Source organism: Leptonotus elevatus, chromosome 21 (assembly GCF_054856555.1).
Source record: "Leptonotus elevatus isolate MCC_2025b chromosome 21, RoL_Lele_1.0, whole genome shotgun sequence".
NCBI lineage: Eukaryota > Metazoa > Chordata > Actinopteri > Syngnathiformes > Syngnathidae > Leptonotus > Leptonotus elevatus.
The window spans coordinates 13,520,767-13,536,020 of NC_141259.1; the positions used below are offsets into that span (position 1 = coordinate 13,520,767).

The 15,254-nt window shown below is 47.7% G+C and overlaps 3 protein-coding genes across 5 annotated transcripts in view; 2 read left to right on the top strand and 1 right to left on the bottom strand.

Annotated features, from left to right (window-relative positions):
- zbtb14 (zinc finger and BTB domain containing 14) overlaps positions 1 to 2,347 on the top strand; it is a 5,597-nt gene extending 3,250 nt beyond the window's left edge. Inside the window, exons 5-11 of the mRNA XM_086066451.1 lie at positions 41 to 115; positions 275 to 418; positions 974 to 1,218; positions 1,297 to 1,382; positions 1,462 to 1,601; positions 1,686 to 1,781; positions 2,138 to 2,347. Coding sequence (XP_085922577.1) covers positions 41 to 115; positions 275 to 418; positions 974 to 1,218; positions 1,297 to 1,382; positions 1,462 to 1,601; positions 1,686 to 1,781; positions 2,138 to 2,278 — 927 coding nt within the window. The 3' untranslated portion in view covers positions 2,279 to 2,347. The remainder of the gene's footprint in view (positions 1 to 40; positions 116 to 274; positions 419 to 973; positions 1,219 to 1,296; positions 1,383 to 1,461; positions 1,602 to 1,685; positions 1,782 to 2,137) is intronic.
- arhgap28 (Rho GTPase activating protein 28) lies at positions 2,031 to 7,756 on the bottom strand. The gene is made up of 14 exons (XM_086066452.1): positions 7,675 to 7,756; positions 7,037 to 7,173; positions 6,706 to 6,938; positions 6,514 to 6,625; positions 6,239 to 6,444; positions 5,849 to 6,005; positions 5,684 to 5,775; positions 5,510 to 5,587; positions 4,189 to 4,342; positions 4,031 to 4,113; positions 3,744 to 3,944; positions 3,555 to 3,668; positions 2,619 to 2,746; positions 2,031 to 2,524 (listed from the first exon to the last, which is right to left on the bottom strand). The coding sequence occupies exons 2-14, from the start codon at positions 7,167 to 7,169 to the stop codon at positions 2,404 to 2,406; spliced, it is 1,812 nt and encodes a 603-aa protein (XP_085922578.1). The 5' UTR covers positions 7,170 to 7,173; positions 7,675 to 7,756; the 3' UTR covers positions 2,031 to 2,403.
- Positions 2,498 to 14,546, top strand: l3mbtl4 (L3MBTL histone methyl-lysine binding protein 4). 3 transcript variants are annotated; one of them, XM_086066450.1, is made up of 18 exons: positions 2,498 to 4,339; positions 9,379 to 9,423; positions 9,504 to 9,589; positions 9,671 to 9,775; positions 10,046 to 10,181; positions 10,260 to 10,351; positions 10,976 to 11,118; positions 11,186 to 11,262; positions 11,322 to 11,407; positions 11,490 to 11,600; positions 11,698 to 11,812; positions 11,906 to 12,005; positions 12,662 to 12,766; positions 12,850 to 12,930; positions 13,050 to 13,114; positions 13,188 to 13,333; positions 13,409 to 13,471; positions 13,545 to 14,546. In XM_086066450.1, the coding sequence occupies exons 2-18, from the start codon at positions 9,396 to 9,398 to the stop codon at positions 14,052 to 14,054; spliced, it is 2,049 nt and encodes a 682-aa protein (XP_085922576.1). In that variant the 5' UTR covers positions 2,498 to 4,339; positions 9,379 to 9,395; the 3' UTR covers positions 14,055 to 14,546. The 3 variants fall into 3 exon arrangements, with proteins under 3 accessions (XP_085922576.1, XP_085922574.1, XP_085922575.1); XM_086066448.1 differs by lacking the exon at positions 2,498 to 4,339 and adding an exon at positions 8,607 to 8,708; XM_086066449.1 differs by lacking the exon at positions 2,498 to 4,339 and adding an exon at positions 8,608 to 8,708 and having other exon boundaries at positions 12,853 to 12,930.
- The last annotated feature ends 708 nt before the right edge of the window (positions 14,547 to 15,254 follow it).

Genomic DNA, 15,254 nt, shown 5'->3' on the forward strand with positions numbered 1-15,254 from the left:
GAAGTGGGCGGGGCTTACAGCTTCTCTGGTCTTCCCGCAGAAACGAGAAGACGCGCCAACCGAGGAGAAGGACAAGTTTCATTACGACATCGCAAAGATGGTTGCCGAGGCCGAGGTCAACGCTCGATCCCGTTCGCAATATTTGTCAACGTCAACAATGGCCTCGCAGCAACGCTCGCTAAGCTACGGGGGGCTGCTGCTGTTGTTCTGCCTTGGCGGAGGTCGTCTTTTTCTTCCTCCTGTTTTAATGGCGGGCGCGTGTGTGGTTGTGCAGGTTCTCGGGGAGCACGAGGACACGCCCACCGCAGATGACCTTGTCGCGGCCACGGCCAATCAGGAGCTGGATAAATCTCCCAACGCGGCGCTGCGTGTGCAGGAAGCCATTTTGAAGGAGCTGGCCAATGAGCACGTGCATAAGGTAGCGCAGAGGGGAAATCGAGTTGTTGACTTGACCTCGGATGTTCATGACTTGACTTGAGACAGGATGCGTTAAAATAATTAAATGCTGTACTGTTTTTGCCTTTTGATTAATAAAACCATAAATCCGTCCTTTTAATATGTCTTTTTCCCCTAATTTTAAATCTATATAACACAAAATTGGTACTGCGTAAAATTCTTAACTGAATTAAAAATGAATGTGAATCGAATCGGGTCTTTATCAACAACGTTGCTAAATCCCCAGTAAGGAACGGAGCGGTTAGCGGTCCTAGAAGTCGCTAAATGATGTCATTGCCTAATTTGCATAATCGACTATTTGCATGTGATAGTAATGGACACTGTCGGAGAGAGGAATAACGTAGTTTAAAAAACACCTTAAAAGAACATCAGAAAATGTCGCTAGTTTTGTCGCCAGTCGCTTTTGACAACAAAAAAAAAGTCGCCAAGTTGGGAACACTCAATCAAATTGAATCCATTTTGGAAATCGGAATCAATCAATAAATCTGGATTTTGCACTCTCTTGCGTGACCTCCAGGTGTCCTGCTACGATCAAGACGTGGTGACGGACATGGAAACGGAGCCAAAAGAACTGGGGGCGGAGCACCACGCCACCCAGACGCTAACGTTCGTGGACAGCATGGGCGAGGTGAAAGACGAGCAGCCGCCCGCGTGGGCCACGGCCGCGGCCGACATGAAGTTCGAGTATCTGCTCTACGGACACCGAGAACAGCTGGCGTGTCACGTGTGCGCCAAGACCTTCTTGGACGAGTCCAGACTCAGGTAGCCGGCGGACGTCGCGGCCGACCTCGCCGCTTGGCGCGTGCGTGACCCCGTGCGTGACCCCGTGTGTATGTTTAGGAAACATGAGAAGCTCCATTCGGCTGAGCGGCCGTTCGCGTGTGAAATCTGCGCCAAAGCCTTCACCACCCACGCTCACCTCAAAGGTAAAGAAGAAGACGCCGCTGCCGCCGGCAGGCTAGTTAGCGCTTCGGATGTGACTCCGCCCTCGCCCGTCTGTTTCAGAACACCTGAAGATCCACACGGGCTTCAAGCCGTACAGATGCGACGTCTGCGGGAAATCCTTCATCCGAGCTCCGGACCTGAAAAAGCACGAGCGAGTCCACAGCAACGAGCGGCCGTTTGCCTGCCAGATGTGTGACAAGGTGCGAGAGGACGACATGCGACCGTCCGTCCGTCCGTCTGTCTGGCCGTGTGTTTTTCTCACCCACCCGTCTGTCTGTCTGCAGGCCTTCAAGCACAAGTCTCACCTGAAAGATCATGAGAGGCGACACCGAGGAGAAAAACCTTTTGTGTGCGCGTCGTGCACGAAGGCCTTCGCCAAGGTGCCCATGTCACATGACTTATTTATTTATTTATATATGTATGTATATATATATATTATATAATTAAAACAAATATATATATGTATTATTTAGATTTATTAGATATATAATCTGATTTAATGTACTGTAGAATTCATCTCATGCCTTTAAGGGGTGTGGCCTAGTGATGCTTTTGTAAGTTGTGCCTGACAAATGGCTCACCTTGCCCACATGCCAAAACATCACAATACCATCATTGTGCCATTTTTATTTATTTTTTAAGTGGAGAAAATTTCAAGTCGCGGTCCCGGACCGTGGATTTGTTTCCTCAAAATGCTCTCTTGACGTTTGACCTTTTTGCGTTTGTTTGTCGGCAGGCGTCCGATCTGAAGCGTCATGAAAACAACATGCACAGCGAGAGGAAGTTGAGCAATCCCCTGCAGAGCGACACGGAAGCCCTGCAGGCGGCCGCCATGGCCGCCGAGGAGTCGCACATGGACAACTTGAGCTGCTCCTAACGTACACAAAAACGCTCGCTTCCATTTCAAATAAAACTTTCTGTTCCGTTTCATGAGCACAAACGGTCACGCGGCTCAAGTCCTGCTCGCTTCTGTTGGTTGCCACGTCATCGATGACATCATCGTCAGGGTTTGACCAGCCAGTCGCAACTGGGGTTCACCCGGTAAACGTCCAGCAGAAGGCAGTCCGGGTGGAGACGGCGCTCGCCGATGTTGCCCCCGACTTCGAAGAGACACTGCACGCCGCTGGACAGAGATCACATGACTTTGTTTTCGTGTCGCTCCGACCGACAACGGACGCTATCCGAGGATGCGGCGTTTTTTTGGCGCGTGCGTGTACCTGTTGTCGCACTTGAAGTGGGCGGTGACATCTTTGGCTGTCATCTGCCTGTCGAGCTGTATCGCCATGGAAACCTTGGCGTGTAGGGGAGCATGAACCTTAATGATGCCTTCGCACAACTCCGTCACCTTGACGACACATGGAAGACATTTTGGCGGCGGGTCAGATGTCACTTCCTGTTTTGAAGATGTCTGGCGTCTATGTAATCATTTCCTGAAAATGTGATAAAATGTCCACTTGGCTCGATCAAAATGTAATAAAACCAAATGTAATAAAAAAATCCTGACTAATATTGTAATATATTTAATACCTTATCATATTGTTGGGGATTAATTACATTTATAGGTGGGTCACCCCCCCCCCCCCCCCCAAATTTTTATTTTTATTTTCAGTCCTAAGTTCTACATTTGAATTTTTATACAATTACAGCAGAAATTTGAGTGTTCAAATTTTGGTGTTAAATTTTTCAGAGTTGATTTTAACCCCTAAAGTGTATTTTTAACACTGATATAAATGGAGGATTATTTGATTTATGTAGTGTTAAACCAACTGCAGAGGGTTCACCAAAGTAAGCTCCGCCCACCTGATTAGAACTGCTGTGCTGCAAAGACTTCTGGGAGAATATTCCCAATAAATTATATAATATATAATAAATTACCAATAATCTAATAAAGTGTTACAATATCATGTTTTTATTGTATTGGTGAAATTCTATTATTGGGTTTTATTTTACATTTATGATCGAGTTCAAAGTGCTTTTTTTTTTTTCAGGCGTCATTACATTTTCAGGTATTTATTACAATAGGTTGCCACAAGGCATCTTCAACGAAAGGCCATGGAGTGTTAGCGTGAGTCCGTAATTCTTTTTGAGCTGAGAACTACCTCATCCGTGGGGATTGTGAGTTAAACGGCCATAGAAATAACTCAGGCTCTTACCTGCTTGTTTTTGTCATTCCTGGTCCTGAGCAGACGTCCGGGGCGGGACAGGCCCATCTTATGATTGGACGCTTGGTTCATCTGTCTCAGCTGAGACAACAGGAAGTTGGGGACCTGTCGCAGGAAATGAGGGAGGGGAGGTGGGTTGCATCAGCTGGACGACGGTGAGGCGCTCATGTGTGGACTCACCGTCCACAGCAGGTCCTGGTGCGTGATCATGAGCCGGACCAAGTGAGCCCCGCCCACCGCCTCCTCCAGGTCGTCCCGCTGCTTGTTGCCACGGCGATGGGGGGCGAACAGGTTGGGTGCCATGACCGTGGACACGTTCCAGAGAGACATCCTGTTGAGCTCCTGATGCGAGACCACCTGGCGGAGGAAGGCCAGCAGAGCCTGCAGGCACAGAGGACCCGGGGCTCAATTCGTAACCGTGGTGACGGCCTGAGAGGCGGAGCTTACCAGCTGCGACTGTCACTCACTCGCAGAGTTTCTCTGTGGGCCTCGGGAAGCAACAGCGACAACAACTGCAGCGCCTGAACTTGGTGCACCGACCCAGACACACCTGCCGGCACGCGCACAAGTTATGCCACGTGGGTGTGGAACACGTGAGAGTGTGTGCGTGAGTGTTTGTGCGTACCCAGCACAGCGCGGTAGGTGGGCAGGTGCGCGTGCGTCAGAAGAGGAGTGGGCAACTCTCGGATGAAAAGCTTCAACAGACCAGCAGCGTCCACCTGTCGCACTGCCGACCAATCAAACCCCTCCGGACACCTGTCCAACTCTCTGCGCAGGTACTGCACACACACACACACACACGCAAGTTTAGATGTTTGTTTTGTTTGTTTTTATTTGTTAATTTTTCCTTTCGGACAATCAATAGAGACAATTTACAACATTCACTTTTCACATACAATTATACCCGAAAGAAAAAGGGCTGACGGGATGAAGCCGAAATTTATTAATTCTCGTTCCCAGAATGCAATAGGGCGCAGAAAATCTAAATGGTAATTCGTCACATATCGAGTTGTGTGGATTATCAAGTTGTTGATTGATGCAAAAGTTCGTCTTCCCAATAGTCTTTGTTGATCAAAACGTTGATTTGTTCTGTGCAAAAGGTGTATTTCCATGTTGGCCATGACACTCGCCATCATCATATGACTGTGCGTGTGTTTGCAGAGACGATGTGATGTAATTTTGTTTGTAGCGTGACGTAAATAAGTGGATTTGTTGCTTAAATTCTATTTGAGATGTATAAAACTTTCAGTTTTTCCAGTGTATTATTTTTATATATTGTATACAGTTCTTTCACATATCAACTAAAAAATGAACAGACTTCAAGCCTTGCGTTTTGGTCTGAGTTATAAATAACACTCGAAATCGTCGCCTAGAATAGACGTTGTCAGAGGCACTTTTTTATTGGCTGCTATTTGATGACGTCACATATCAGCGACACGCTGTCGAACGTCTTTTTAAAAATGTTATTTTATTTTTTATTTTCTATTTTCGAACGCTCTTGTTACGGATAATATGAATACAGTTAAAATCAACCCCAATGCCTCGTGCGATACATTAATTGCCAAAGACTAAAATGAAATACATTTTTGCCAGACAGTAATTAATTATAGTTAGTTTTAGTTTGTTTTGCTAACGTAAAATATAGTTTGGTTAGCTGTTGTTTGAAAACAATATAAATATTTTAATTCCGTTAGTGAAATTGTATTTAAAATTTTTGTTTCAGTTGTTTCTTTAGTTTTTATTAACTTTGGTTTCACTTTCACGTTGATTTAACATCAACTGCACGATGCATCATCTTGATAGTCTCCACAAGGGGGCGGAAATACCCCATTTGAAAACCAATCAAGCAACAAACGCTTTTTTTTTGGTGAGGGTGGGGCCATGTGACAAAAACCACCATTGACTGAGTGTGTGAGTATATGTGTGTGCGTGTGCACATGTATTACCTTGAGTTGAGCAACTGATCCTGATACTCTGAGAATGCCTTCAGTCTGCAGGCCACTCTGCTGTAACACACACAACAACTACACGCACACACACACACAAAACAATGCTTGTGTTTCCTCACAAACTTAAGCAAGACGCTAACATGTTAGCAGCTAATAAAGAAGACCGTGGACCTTGTGAAAGATGACTGGAACTTTGAGCCCAGGGCATTTCTTCCTGTCGTTTTCCAGCAGTGCGTTGAGAGGAACGCCAAAGGTGGCGCCGTCTGACGGAGAGACCATAGCACTGATTTAAAAGACATTCGACCTTTGACCCCCGGCTTCACCAACCAAGCGCACCGCCACTCCTGTTGCGCGCCGGCCTCGTTCGTTTGCTTTGAACGCCCAAAGCCAGCAGAAAGGTGGAGAGCTCGATGTGACAGATGAAGCCCAGTCGCTTCACGTCGCCCGACGACAGGTCGTCTGTACGCGTCACGCCCTGACATGGACACGCATACTGCACAAACACGCGCGCACATGAAACATCATCAGGGACGCAAGTTCTCTCATCTCGTATAGATGGATCAAGATTAATTGATCATCAAATTAATCAACTATTAAAATCCTTAGAATAATCGACTCTAAAATTGTTCAATAATTAATGACAACTAATCCAAAATTGTTAAACACAGTCGCACTCCTATGATCATATACGCATTGAGCTTGGGCGAGGTCAGAGGTCACGCTCACCGACATGTCTCCGCCGTGCTCGAGCAAGCAGTCCCAACAAGTCCCGCCCCTTTTATGCTCCGCCACTCCGTCCGAGTACGGACAGTCACGCACCAACCAATCGGCTGGCCTCGACCATTCGGCTTGCGCGGTGGCCGTCTTTGCGGAGGAGGCGGGCGGGGACGAAGGCTCGACGTCGTAACAGAACGCGGAAAGGTTAGGGTGCGCTGAAAAAAGATCATCCTCCAATCAGGGAGCGAGACAGCGAGACAGGAAGTGCAAGCGAGTCGGGTTACCTGACTTGGTGTGTCTTCGTATGGTTTTGGTGGTGTTTTTGTCATAGCAATTTGCCGCCGATTGGCTACTGTGACTCTGAGGGGCGGAGCTTACGACTGACTCAAGGTCGGCCTGAGAACAGAAAACAAACGCTAACAGCACTGGGTGAGTTTGTGTGCGAGTGTGTGCGAGTGTGTACGTGTGCGACTCACAGCGAAGATGTCTTTAACGTGCATGATGGGTTGTCGGTGTGAGTTCTTGAGCGTGTGTTTGTAGTTGTGTAGACGCGTCTTGACCGTGTGCGTTTGTTGGGGCGTCAGCGTGGCCAAGAGCGCCTGGGCAGGGGACGGAGCCTGGGCAGGGGGCGGGGCCTCCTCGGATGACGAATCCACCAGTAGGGAAGATAGCCCCGCCTCTGTTAGCCACGCCTCCTCTAGCTCCAGCTCTGCGTCACAAAAATCAAAAAAAGTCAACATGTTGACATATTTCTGGATCGGAACCCGAACGTCAGAAGTGCGAGGCGGATATGCAAACCACTCTTACCGTCCATACTCTTCCTCTCCTCCTCCTCTTCCTCCTCCTTCTCCTCCATGCTCTCCACCTCTCGCCAGTACGTTTCCATGGCGCTGCGCTGGGGGTCAGCGGCCAATGTCTGATCGGTTGGTGACGATGACATCGTCCTGAAGGCCACCAGAGGCACGTTTAGTGTACAGCTGTTTCGTGTTTCTAAAGTTCTGTATGTGTATCCCGTCTTTGGGATATCGAGACGATGCGCGAGGATTCAAAGGAAGTCAGACTCATCCGGTGTATTGATCCTGGAGTGTGTGCGCGCGTATGTGTCTCGAGTCCATTAAGAGGAAATGGATGTTGGCAGCCAATCAGACGGAAGAGTTTTCACTTTGGTCCTCAGACTGGAATGAGACCTTGTTATATATTTTTTTACGCAGCATTATATGTTTGTGTTTAGCACAAAAACATCAAGAGATTTAATTTGCGAGTATTTGACATGCATTTCTTTGATTGTCGATAGTCATCCTTCATTTACAAGAACTATTGTCATAACGATAATCATTGTTCAAACTTCCTTCAAGGCTCTTCCTCATAAATGACATCATTGATCGCGCTAACAGTATGCGACGGCGCTAATAGTGATGTTAATTGAAAATGCGCGAGCAACTCACCTCCATGTGTGTTGACGTTGGACAGGAGCAGAGAGGAGGCGGGGAAGGAAGGGCGCAAGGATGCGAGTGGGAGGAGCTTGGAGCACGCACGCAATCGTCATCAGTATACAGTCGTTAGTACCTTCGGTGTCCTACCAGGCATCTTGCAAAGTAGTCAACAAGACAAGCGCAACAATATCATTTATTTGTTCAATTCTTATTTCAGAAGGTCCACCAGGCACCAACAGCACTGCACGAGTAATTTTCCAAAAGTAGTTTTCATTTGACTCACGAGTCCGCTCGAGTTCACCACGGCTCGGTGATAATGGGGAGGGAAAAAATTAATCATGATTACTAAAAAATGATTATTTAATGATTTGAAAACTTTGCATTTACTCAACTATCAGAACTCAAAACTACCATCATAGCCTCATGCCCATTCATCACACCGTTTGGCACATTCATCGTTTTTCTGCAATGGAATCACAATTAAGTTTCTATTGGCCAGACCTATCCATTCATCACTATATCAAAAATCCCTTGATAGTAATGCGGGGTTGATGAATAGGTGAATAATGATTCCAAATCACTCACTCATTCCCTGATCACTATGCAGAGATTATTTTTGGGGGTCATCTATAAAAATCCCTATCTAATGATTAGTTAATAGTCGATGAGTAAAAGATTCCCAACAAAGCTTGACACTATGAAGCATAGCATAGCATAGCATAGCATAGCATTTAGCCATGTCTTTTGGTACTCTTCTTCCATTTGTCAATATACCCACAATGTTTTGCGTTCAATTAATTAAAATAAGATTATGAATTAATTTGATACCCATTGTTTTATTCAAAAATATTTTTTTTAATACAAGAAAGCACGTTACTTGACGTACTTAAATGAAAAAGTGATTTATTTTCTTTCTCGGATGGGACAGCCCGTCAAGCTGTCCGCACTGAGCATGCGCAGTCATCAGCTCGCGCAGCGTTTCCGTGTTGTTTGTGTGAAGCGACTGTCGGTCGGTCCGGTCGGTCGGCGGCGGATCTACGGCAACGGTAAGTATCTTTTGTCCCCCGTAATTCGGCCTTGTCGCCGTCCACCCCCCGCGGCTCCCCTCTGCGGGTCTCGGGAGCTTCGGGTGCGGATGGCCAGGTGCCACTTTTGTGGCTTCGTTCCTCAAATGAGGCGAGCTGACTTTGGCAAGGTAGCGACGACGCAGCCGGCGGTACCGTTCGGACCTTCGCAATAAAGACCGAAATTGTTTGGCGATCAAGTCCGCGTCATCGTTTGAGGCTTGTTGGATTTGGGGACGACAAATTATACTTTTCATATCATTTAATAAGATAATAATGACGATGATGATAATAATAATGATGATAACGAATGGTCGCTTCTGTTGCAATTCTAAAAAGAATGTATCCTGTCACAACTCGTTAGCGTTAAACATATTAATTATTGATGCCTCATTAGGGAAGTTTATTTCAGATGCAAGGTGCATTTGACCAGCGTGGTCACATGCTCCAACTTCTCTGAAACGTAAATGACTTTATTTTGAAAGGAAATTGATTTTAATTTCCTCTTTCGTTTCGTTTGCCTTGTAGCCGGGATAGAATAATGGAGCTGAAAGACTGGCCTCGACACTGGTTCCATTTGATGAATACTTATTTTCAAAATGTTGTTTCACATTTGAAATTAAAACGCGTAATTGCGTGTGTGTCTTTGCAGACACAAAGAAGAAGAAGATGAAGAACAAAACTAGCAGCGCTCCAGGCAAGTAACACGCGTGCATACGTTTTAATCTATGTAAAAGTTTCACGTGAGTGTGTGTGTGTGTGTGTGTGTTTTTCTAGTGGGTGGGAGGAGACGTTTGTGGTCGTGGCAACACTATCTGAACCAGCAGAATGCTGAAGCTGCTCCTCTGGCGCTCTTTACAGAAGTAACGCACACACATATACACACTCACACGCACGCACGCAAACAAACACAAAAGGGTGACAGCCGTCTATCATCATGTCAGTCTCAGGGATTTCCCACAAAGAAAAGTGCTTTTAAAGTTGGGATGAAGCTGGAAGGAATCGACCCGCTGCATCCGAATATGTTCTGCGTGATGACGGTTGCCGAGGTAACACGCACGCACACACATGCACTCGCACAATGTGCTGACAAATAAGAGGCAAGCGGGTGAGGCCAGTGTGTTGTTTTAAGGAAGTGTTGTCATGGCACGGGTAACGACCAATCATGGCTCACCTGTTTTCTGGGTTTGGTCACGTGACATTTGCAAGCTGAGCCCGCCTGGCACTGTGATGTGGCAAAATGGCTCCCTGAGATGCATAAAAATGGAGGACGAGCCCTGTTTTAAATGTGTGTGCGCGTGTTGTGATCCTGCCGACAGGTGATTGGCTGTCGCCTGCGCGTGCACTTTGACGGCTACTCGGAATGCTACGACTTTTGGCTCGACGGCCACTCGGACGACATCCGACCGGCGGGCTGGTGTCGGCGCAACCGACGCAGACTCCACCCACCTAAAGGTGAAGGCTGAAGCTCCGCCCCTTAAATGGGTAACATCTGACCCGTCACGTGACCTTTCCCAAACGGTCTCTCTCAAGGTTTCAGTGAGAGCGATTTTGATTGGTCGCTGTATCTACAGTCCACGGGGGCTCAGGCCGCACCCCAGTCCCTCTTCGCCTGTCGCACGACTGTAAGTATACCACACTCTGTCTGTCTGTCTGCCTGTTCACCTGTCTGTCTGTCCGTCTGTCTGTTTGTCTGCTCACCTGTGTCTGTCTGTCTGTCCATCTGTCTGCTCACCTGTGTCTGTCTGCTCACCTGTGTCTGTCTGTCCGTCTGCTCACCTGTGTCTGTCTGGCCGTCTGCTCACCTGTCTGTCTGTCTGGCCGTCTGCTCACCTGTGTCTGTCTGTCCGTCTGCTCACCTGTGTCTGTCTGTCCGTCTGCTCACCTGTCTGTCTGTCCGTCTGTCTGTTTGTCTGCTCACCTGTGTCTGTCTGTCTGTCTGCTCACCTGTGTCTGTCTATCTGTCTGCTCACCTGTGTCTGTCTATCTGTCTGCTCACCTGTGTCTGTCTATCTGTCTGCTCACCTGTGTCTGTCTGTCCGTCTGCTCACCTGTGTCTGTCTGTCCGTCTGCTAACGTGTCTGTCTGTCTGCTCACCTGTGTCTGTCTGTCCGTCTGCTCACCTCTGTCTGTCCGTCTGTCCATCTCACCTGTCTACCAATCTTTCTGTCTGCTCTCCTGTCTGTCTGTCCTGTCTGTCTGCTCACCTGCCGATCCGTCTGCTCACCTGTCTGTCGGTGTGCACTCAGTCGTGCGGCTTCCAGGTGGGCATGAAGTTGGAGGCAGTGGACAAGAAGAACCCGGGCCTGGTTTGCGTGGCGTCGGTGGCCGACGTCGTGGACGATCGCATCCTGGTGCATTTTGACAACTGGGACAACTCGTACGACTACTGGTGAGATCCTCGTTGAGAGGGAGCACTCTGATTGGTCCGTTTGTTGACGGGTTGCTCGACGCCTCAGGTGCGAGAGCAGCAGTCCTTTGATCCACCCTGTCGGCTGGTGTGAAGAACACGGACGACCTTTGACCGCGCCGCACGGTATGCCGATCACGAAAGCCAAGGCTCAACCGATCGACGCTAATCAATACCGCCTTCAGGTCACCCTGACCCCGAGAACTTCACCTGGGAGGAGTACCTGCGAGAGAGCGCTTTGGAAGCTGCTCCCAGGTCAGCTTTCGCTCCGGTAAGGAAACGGGAGGAAATGACATCACTGATGATCAGCGTCCAATCAGCTTAAAGTGATGCGCGCTTGTGTGTCCAATCAGAGAGCTCCGCACGCTTTTCAGACCAACCAAAAATTGGAGGCGGTCGATAAGAGGAATCCCGTGCTTATTCGTGTTGCCACGGTAACAGAAACGGACGACCACAGAGTCAAGGTGCTGCCGCCGTGGCCGCCGAACGTCCACCTCGGTGACCGACGACCCGTCCGTTCGTAGGCTCTTTAAAAAAATGCACGTGTGTGTGTGTGTGTAGGTGCACTACGACGGCTGGTCTCATCACTTCGACGTGTGGTGCGACAGTGACCTCGCCGACCTCCATCCGGTCGGCTGGTGTCAACGCACGGGTCATCCGCTGGAGATGCCGCCGGGTCAGTCTGACCGCCGTCGGCCAGCACACAATCAAGTCATCCGCTCCGCTTTGTCAACGGCGTGTGCGTGCGTGCGTGCGTGTGCGTTTGTAGACTGGTCCAGCTCGCCTTCCCATTCTCAGGGTGTGTGTCCCACATCGGGCTGCCGAGGAGTTGGACACATCAAAGGACCAAAATACACCGGACACCACAGGTAGACGTTTGCTGTCACCTTTTCTGCACTCACGAGCATGTCGTCGTTATCAGGGATTAGGGCTGGGTATCGGTTCTCTCTTCCTCCATCCATTTCGATTCACAAGAGTTCAGTTCGATTCGATTTCGATTTTCACCGATTCGATTCATACGAGTTCAGTCTGATATCGATTAATTGTGGAACATCAATTCTTCTTAAATGTCCAGGACATGATCAAAACTCCACAAATATTGAGCTCCAAAGTGAATTTTGCGGAGGCACTTTTTTTATTTTTTTATTTTTTTATTTTTTTACCCAGCCCTAGGGCTGCTCCATTATGGGAACAAATAATAATCACGATTCTTTTGGTAATAATTGAAATCACGATAATTTTTTGGGGTATAAAACAAGAATGTAAAAATGTACAAATATTAAGACAAATACAATTCTTTGAAACACTATAATTATGTAAGTTCCTTTTGTACTCGTAAAAATGCTCCGATACTTCAAGGACATGCCTGACAAGACTTTTAAGTGACTGCAAAATTATACGAAATATGTATCAAAAGTGGTATCAATGACTACTTAAGAGTTGAGTGCTCTTATTGGTGAAAAAGAGTCTGATTGCAAAGATGGCCGCCCGCCATCACGTATTTGACACTGCATTCGTGTGTCAGTGCCTTCGGATGTCCCTACTCGGATATGAATGTGCGTAAGGAGCTGCTGCTTCCTGATCGGCTCGGAGGAGTTGCCACAAATGGCCCAGGCCACCCGTCACAAGGGTAATTTTGATTTTCTCGCTTGGCCACGTTTCAACATTTTTGACATTTTAAAACTTGAGGGAGTTTTAATAGCATGTGTCCAGCAGGGGGAGCAATGAGGTGAAGACAGAGTCCGGGGACTCTCTGCTGCCTCCTGTGGTGAAAAGAAGAAGAATGACTGACAGGTCAGGCATGTTGCTTCGGCACATCAAATTGGCACGGCCGCTAAGTGGATTAGAACGCCTTGTGGTTGCTTTAGGACTGTTATGTGCTTGCGTTGTAAGAGTCATAACTCCGCCGACAGGAAGTCCACATTTCTGCCAGTGAAAGCGGAAGAAGAGGAGCGCAAAATTCAAGCCTGTGCTCCAGGTACTGTACGGCAGCAACGCGTCATGTGACCAGAAGCGGTCTTCTGACCATTGTGGGCGTGTCCTTGTCCCAGAGGCCCTTCATCAGTCCGTCTTCCTGTCCGCCATGTCGGCCCCGCCCACCTGCGACCCGTCGCTGTGCTGGGAGCAGCACCGCAAACTGCTGCCCGGGGTCACCAGAGTGCACGCCAGCGCCGTCCGCCACTGGAGCGTGCAGCAGGTGCCGGCAACGTTTCAACTCGTGAAATTCCGTTCCTCAATTTGTGTATGTGAGACCTCTGAGCGTGACTTTCAGGTGTGCGCGTTTGTGGAGTCCCTCCCTGGTTGCGAGGACTTGGCCAAACAATTCAGCGATGAGGTGAGGAGACCAATCAGCAGCTCGGCTCTTGTTCAGCATCGCTGTGATCTGATTGGCCTCTGACTCTGTCCAGCAAATCGACGGGAGGGCCTTCCTTCTCCTCACGCAGCGAGACATCATCCGGATCATGTCCATCAAACTGGGTCCCGCCCTCAAGATTTACAACTCCATCTTGATGTTTCGGCATGAGGAACGCAAATCGCGCGAGGACGCCGGTCAACCGCAACACACGAACACGAAACAATCGCACGACTCGGACAAGAATTCATCACACGATGAAGACGAGAACCGAGTACATGAAGTTGACGAGAACCAATCAGGTAGCGAAGAGAAGAATGAGAACCAATCCCATGACGGGGACAAGAACCGATCAGGCTGTGAAGGCGAGGATCCAAAACATGAAATTGACAAAAAGCACTCGGATGACCGAGAGGGAAAGAACCAATCAGGTTACATTCATGAACACGACGATGTTAACGAGAACCGATCACATGACATGGACAGGAACCAGTCATGTGATGAAACTGGGAGCCAGTCACATGATCAGAACCAATCAGGTGGCCAGGAAATGGACACTTGCTAGCTTCTGTTCATATGCACTTTAACTGCTGTCCCATAAGACATTCCCTCCTAGCGTTTTGCTAGTATTAGCTTGCTAAATGCTGAAAATGATGATTAGGACATGCTAGCCTGTAGCGTAGCACATTAACCTCAGCTGCTTGGTTAGTTGTTTTTCATTTGAGAATGTTCAGCATCTGTGTTGTGACGTCGTCATAGAGTTGATATTTATATTTTTGCTCTGTATTTTGTGCTAAAGAGTAACCTTTCTATTTTCCACACACTTTGTTGATATACTGAGATCTATATTTATATTTCTGCCCGAAAGCCTCCACTCAGGGCGCCCGAGTCACCTTAAAATCAGCCCGCTGCATCCAAAATCGCATCCAAAACAACTTCAATCGTCTAATCCGCGTTTCACACACGCTTGCCAGTTTGAACAGCTGTAGAAATTTTCCTCAGGTTTCCATGGTAACAATGACTATACAAATACTTCAATAAAGTTTCCTGCTTGAGAGCCGTTCGTCCATCACTGATTTATTTAGCTTAGATGCTAGCTCTTTCTGTGTGACTGGTTTAGCTTCAGATGCTATCTCAGTGTGCGATGATTGGTTTAGCGTCAGATGCTAACGCTTTGTGCATGATTGGTTTAGCTTCAGATGCTAGCTCAGTGTGCGATGATTGGTTTAGCGTCAGATGCTAACGCTTTGTGCATAATTGGTTTAGCTTCAGATGCTATCTCAGTGTGCGATGATTGGTTTAGCGTCAGATGCTAACGCTTTGTGCATGATTGGTTTAGCTTCAGATGCTAGCTCAGTGTGCGATGATTGGTTTAGCGTCAGATGCTAACGCTTTGTGCATGATTGGTTTAGCTTCAGATGCTAGCTCAGTGTGCGATGATTGGTTTAGCGTCAGATGCTAACGCTTTGTGCATGATTGGTTTAGCTTCAGATGCTAGCTCAGTGTGCGATGATTGGTTTAGCGTCAGATGCTAACGCTTTGTGCATGATTGGTTTAGCTTCAAATGCTAGCTCTGCTGTGTAACAGCGGGAGACACTGGACTGCTGGTCCATTTAGAAACGACTTCAGAAGGAACAAGTGGGTCAAGTAAGTCGCAACAATTTCTAATTTGAAGAAACAAACGCCTAATAATGTACGGGGCTAACAGGAGATGCGATGTTGAGATAATTACAAATGATGCCGCTAAAAATAAAGTTGTTTTATT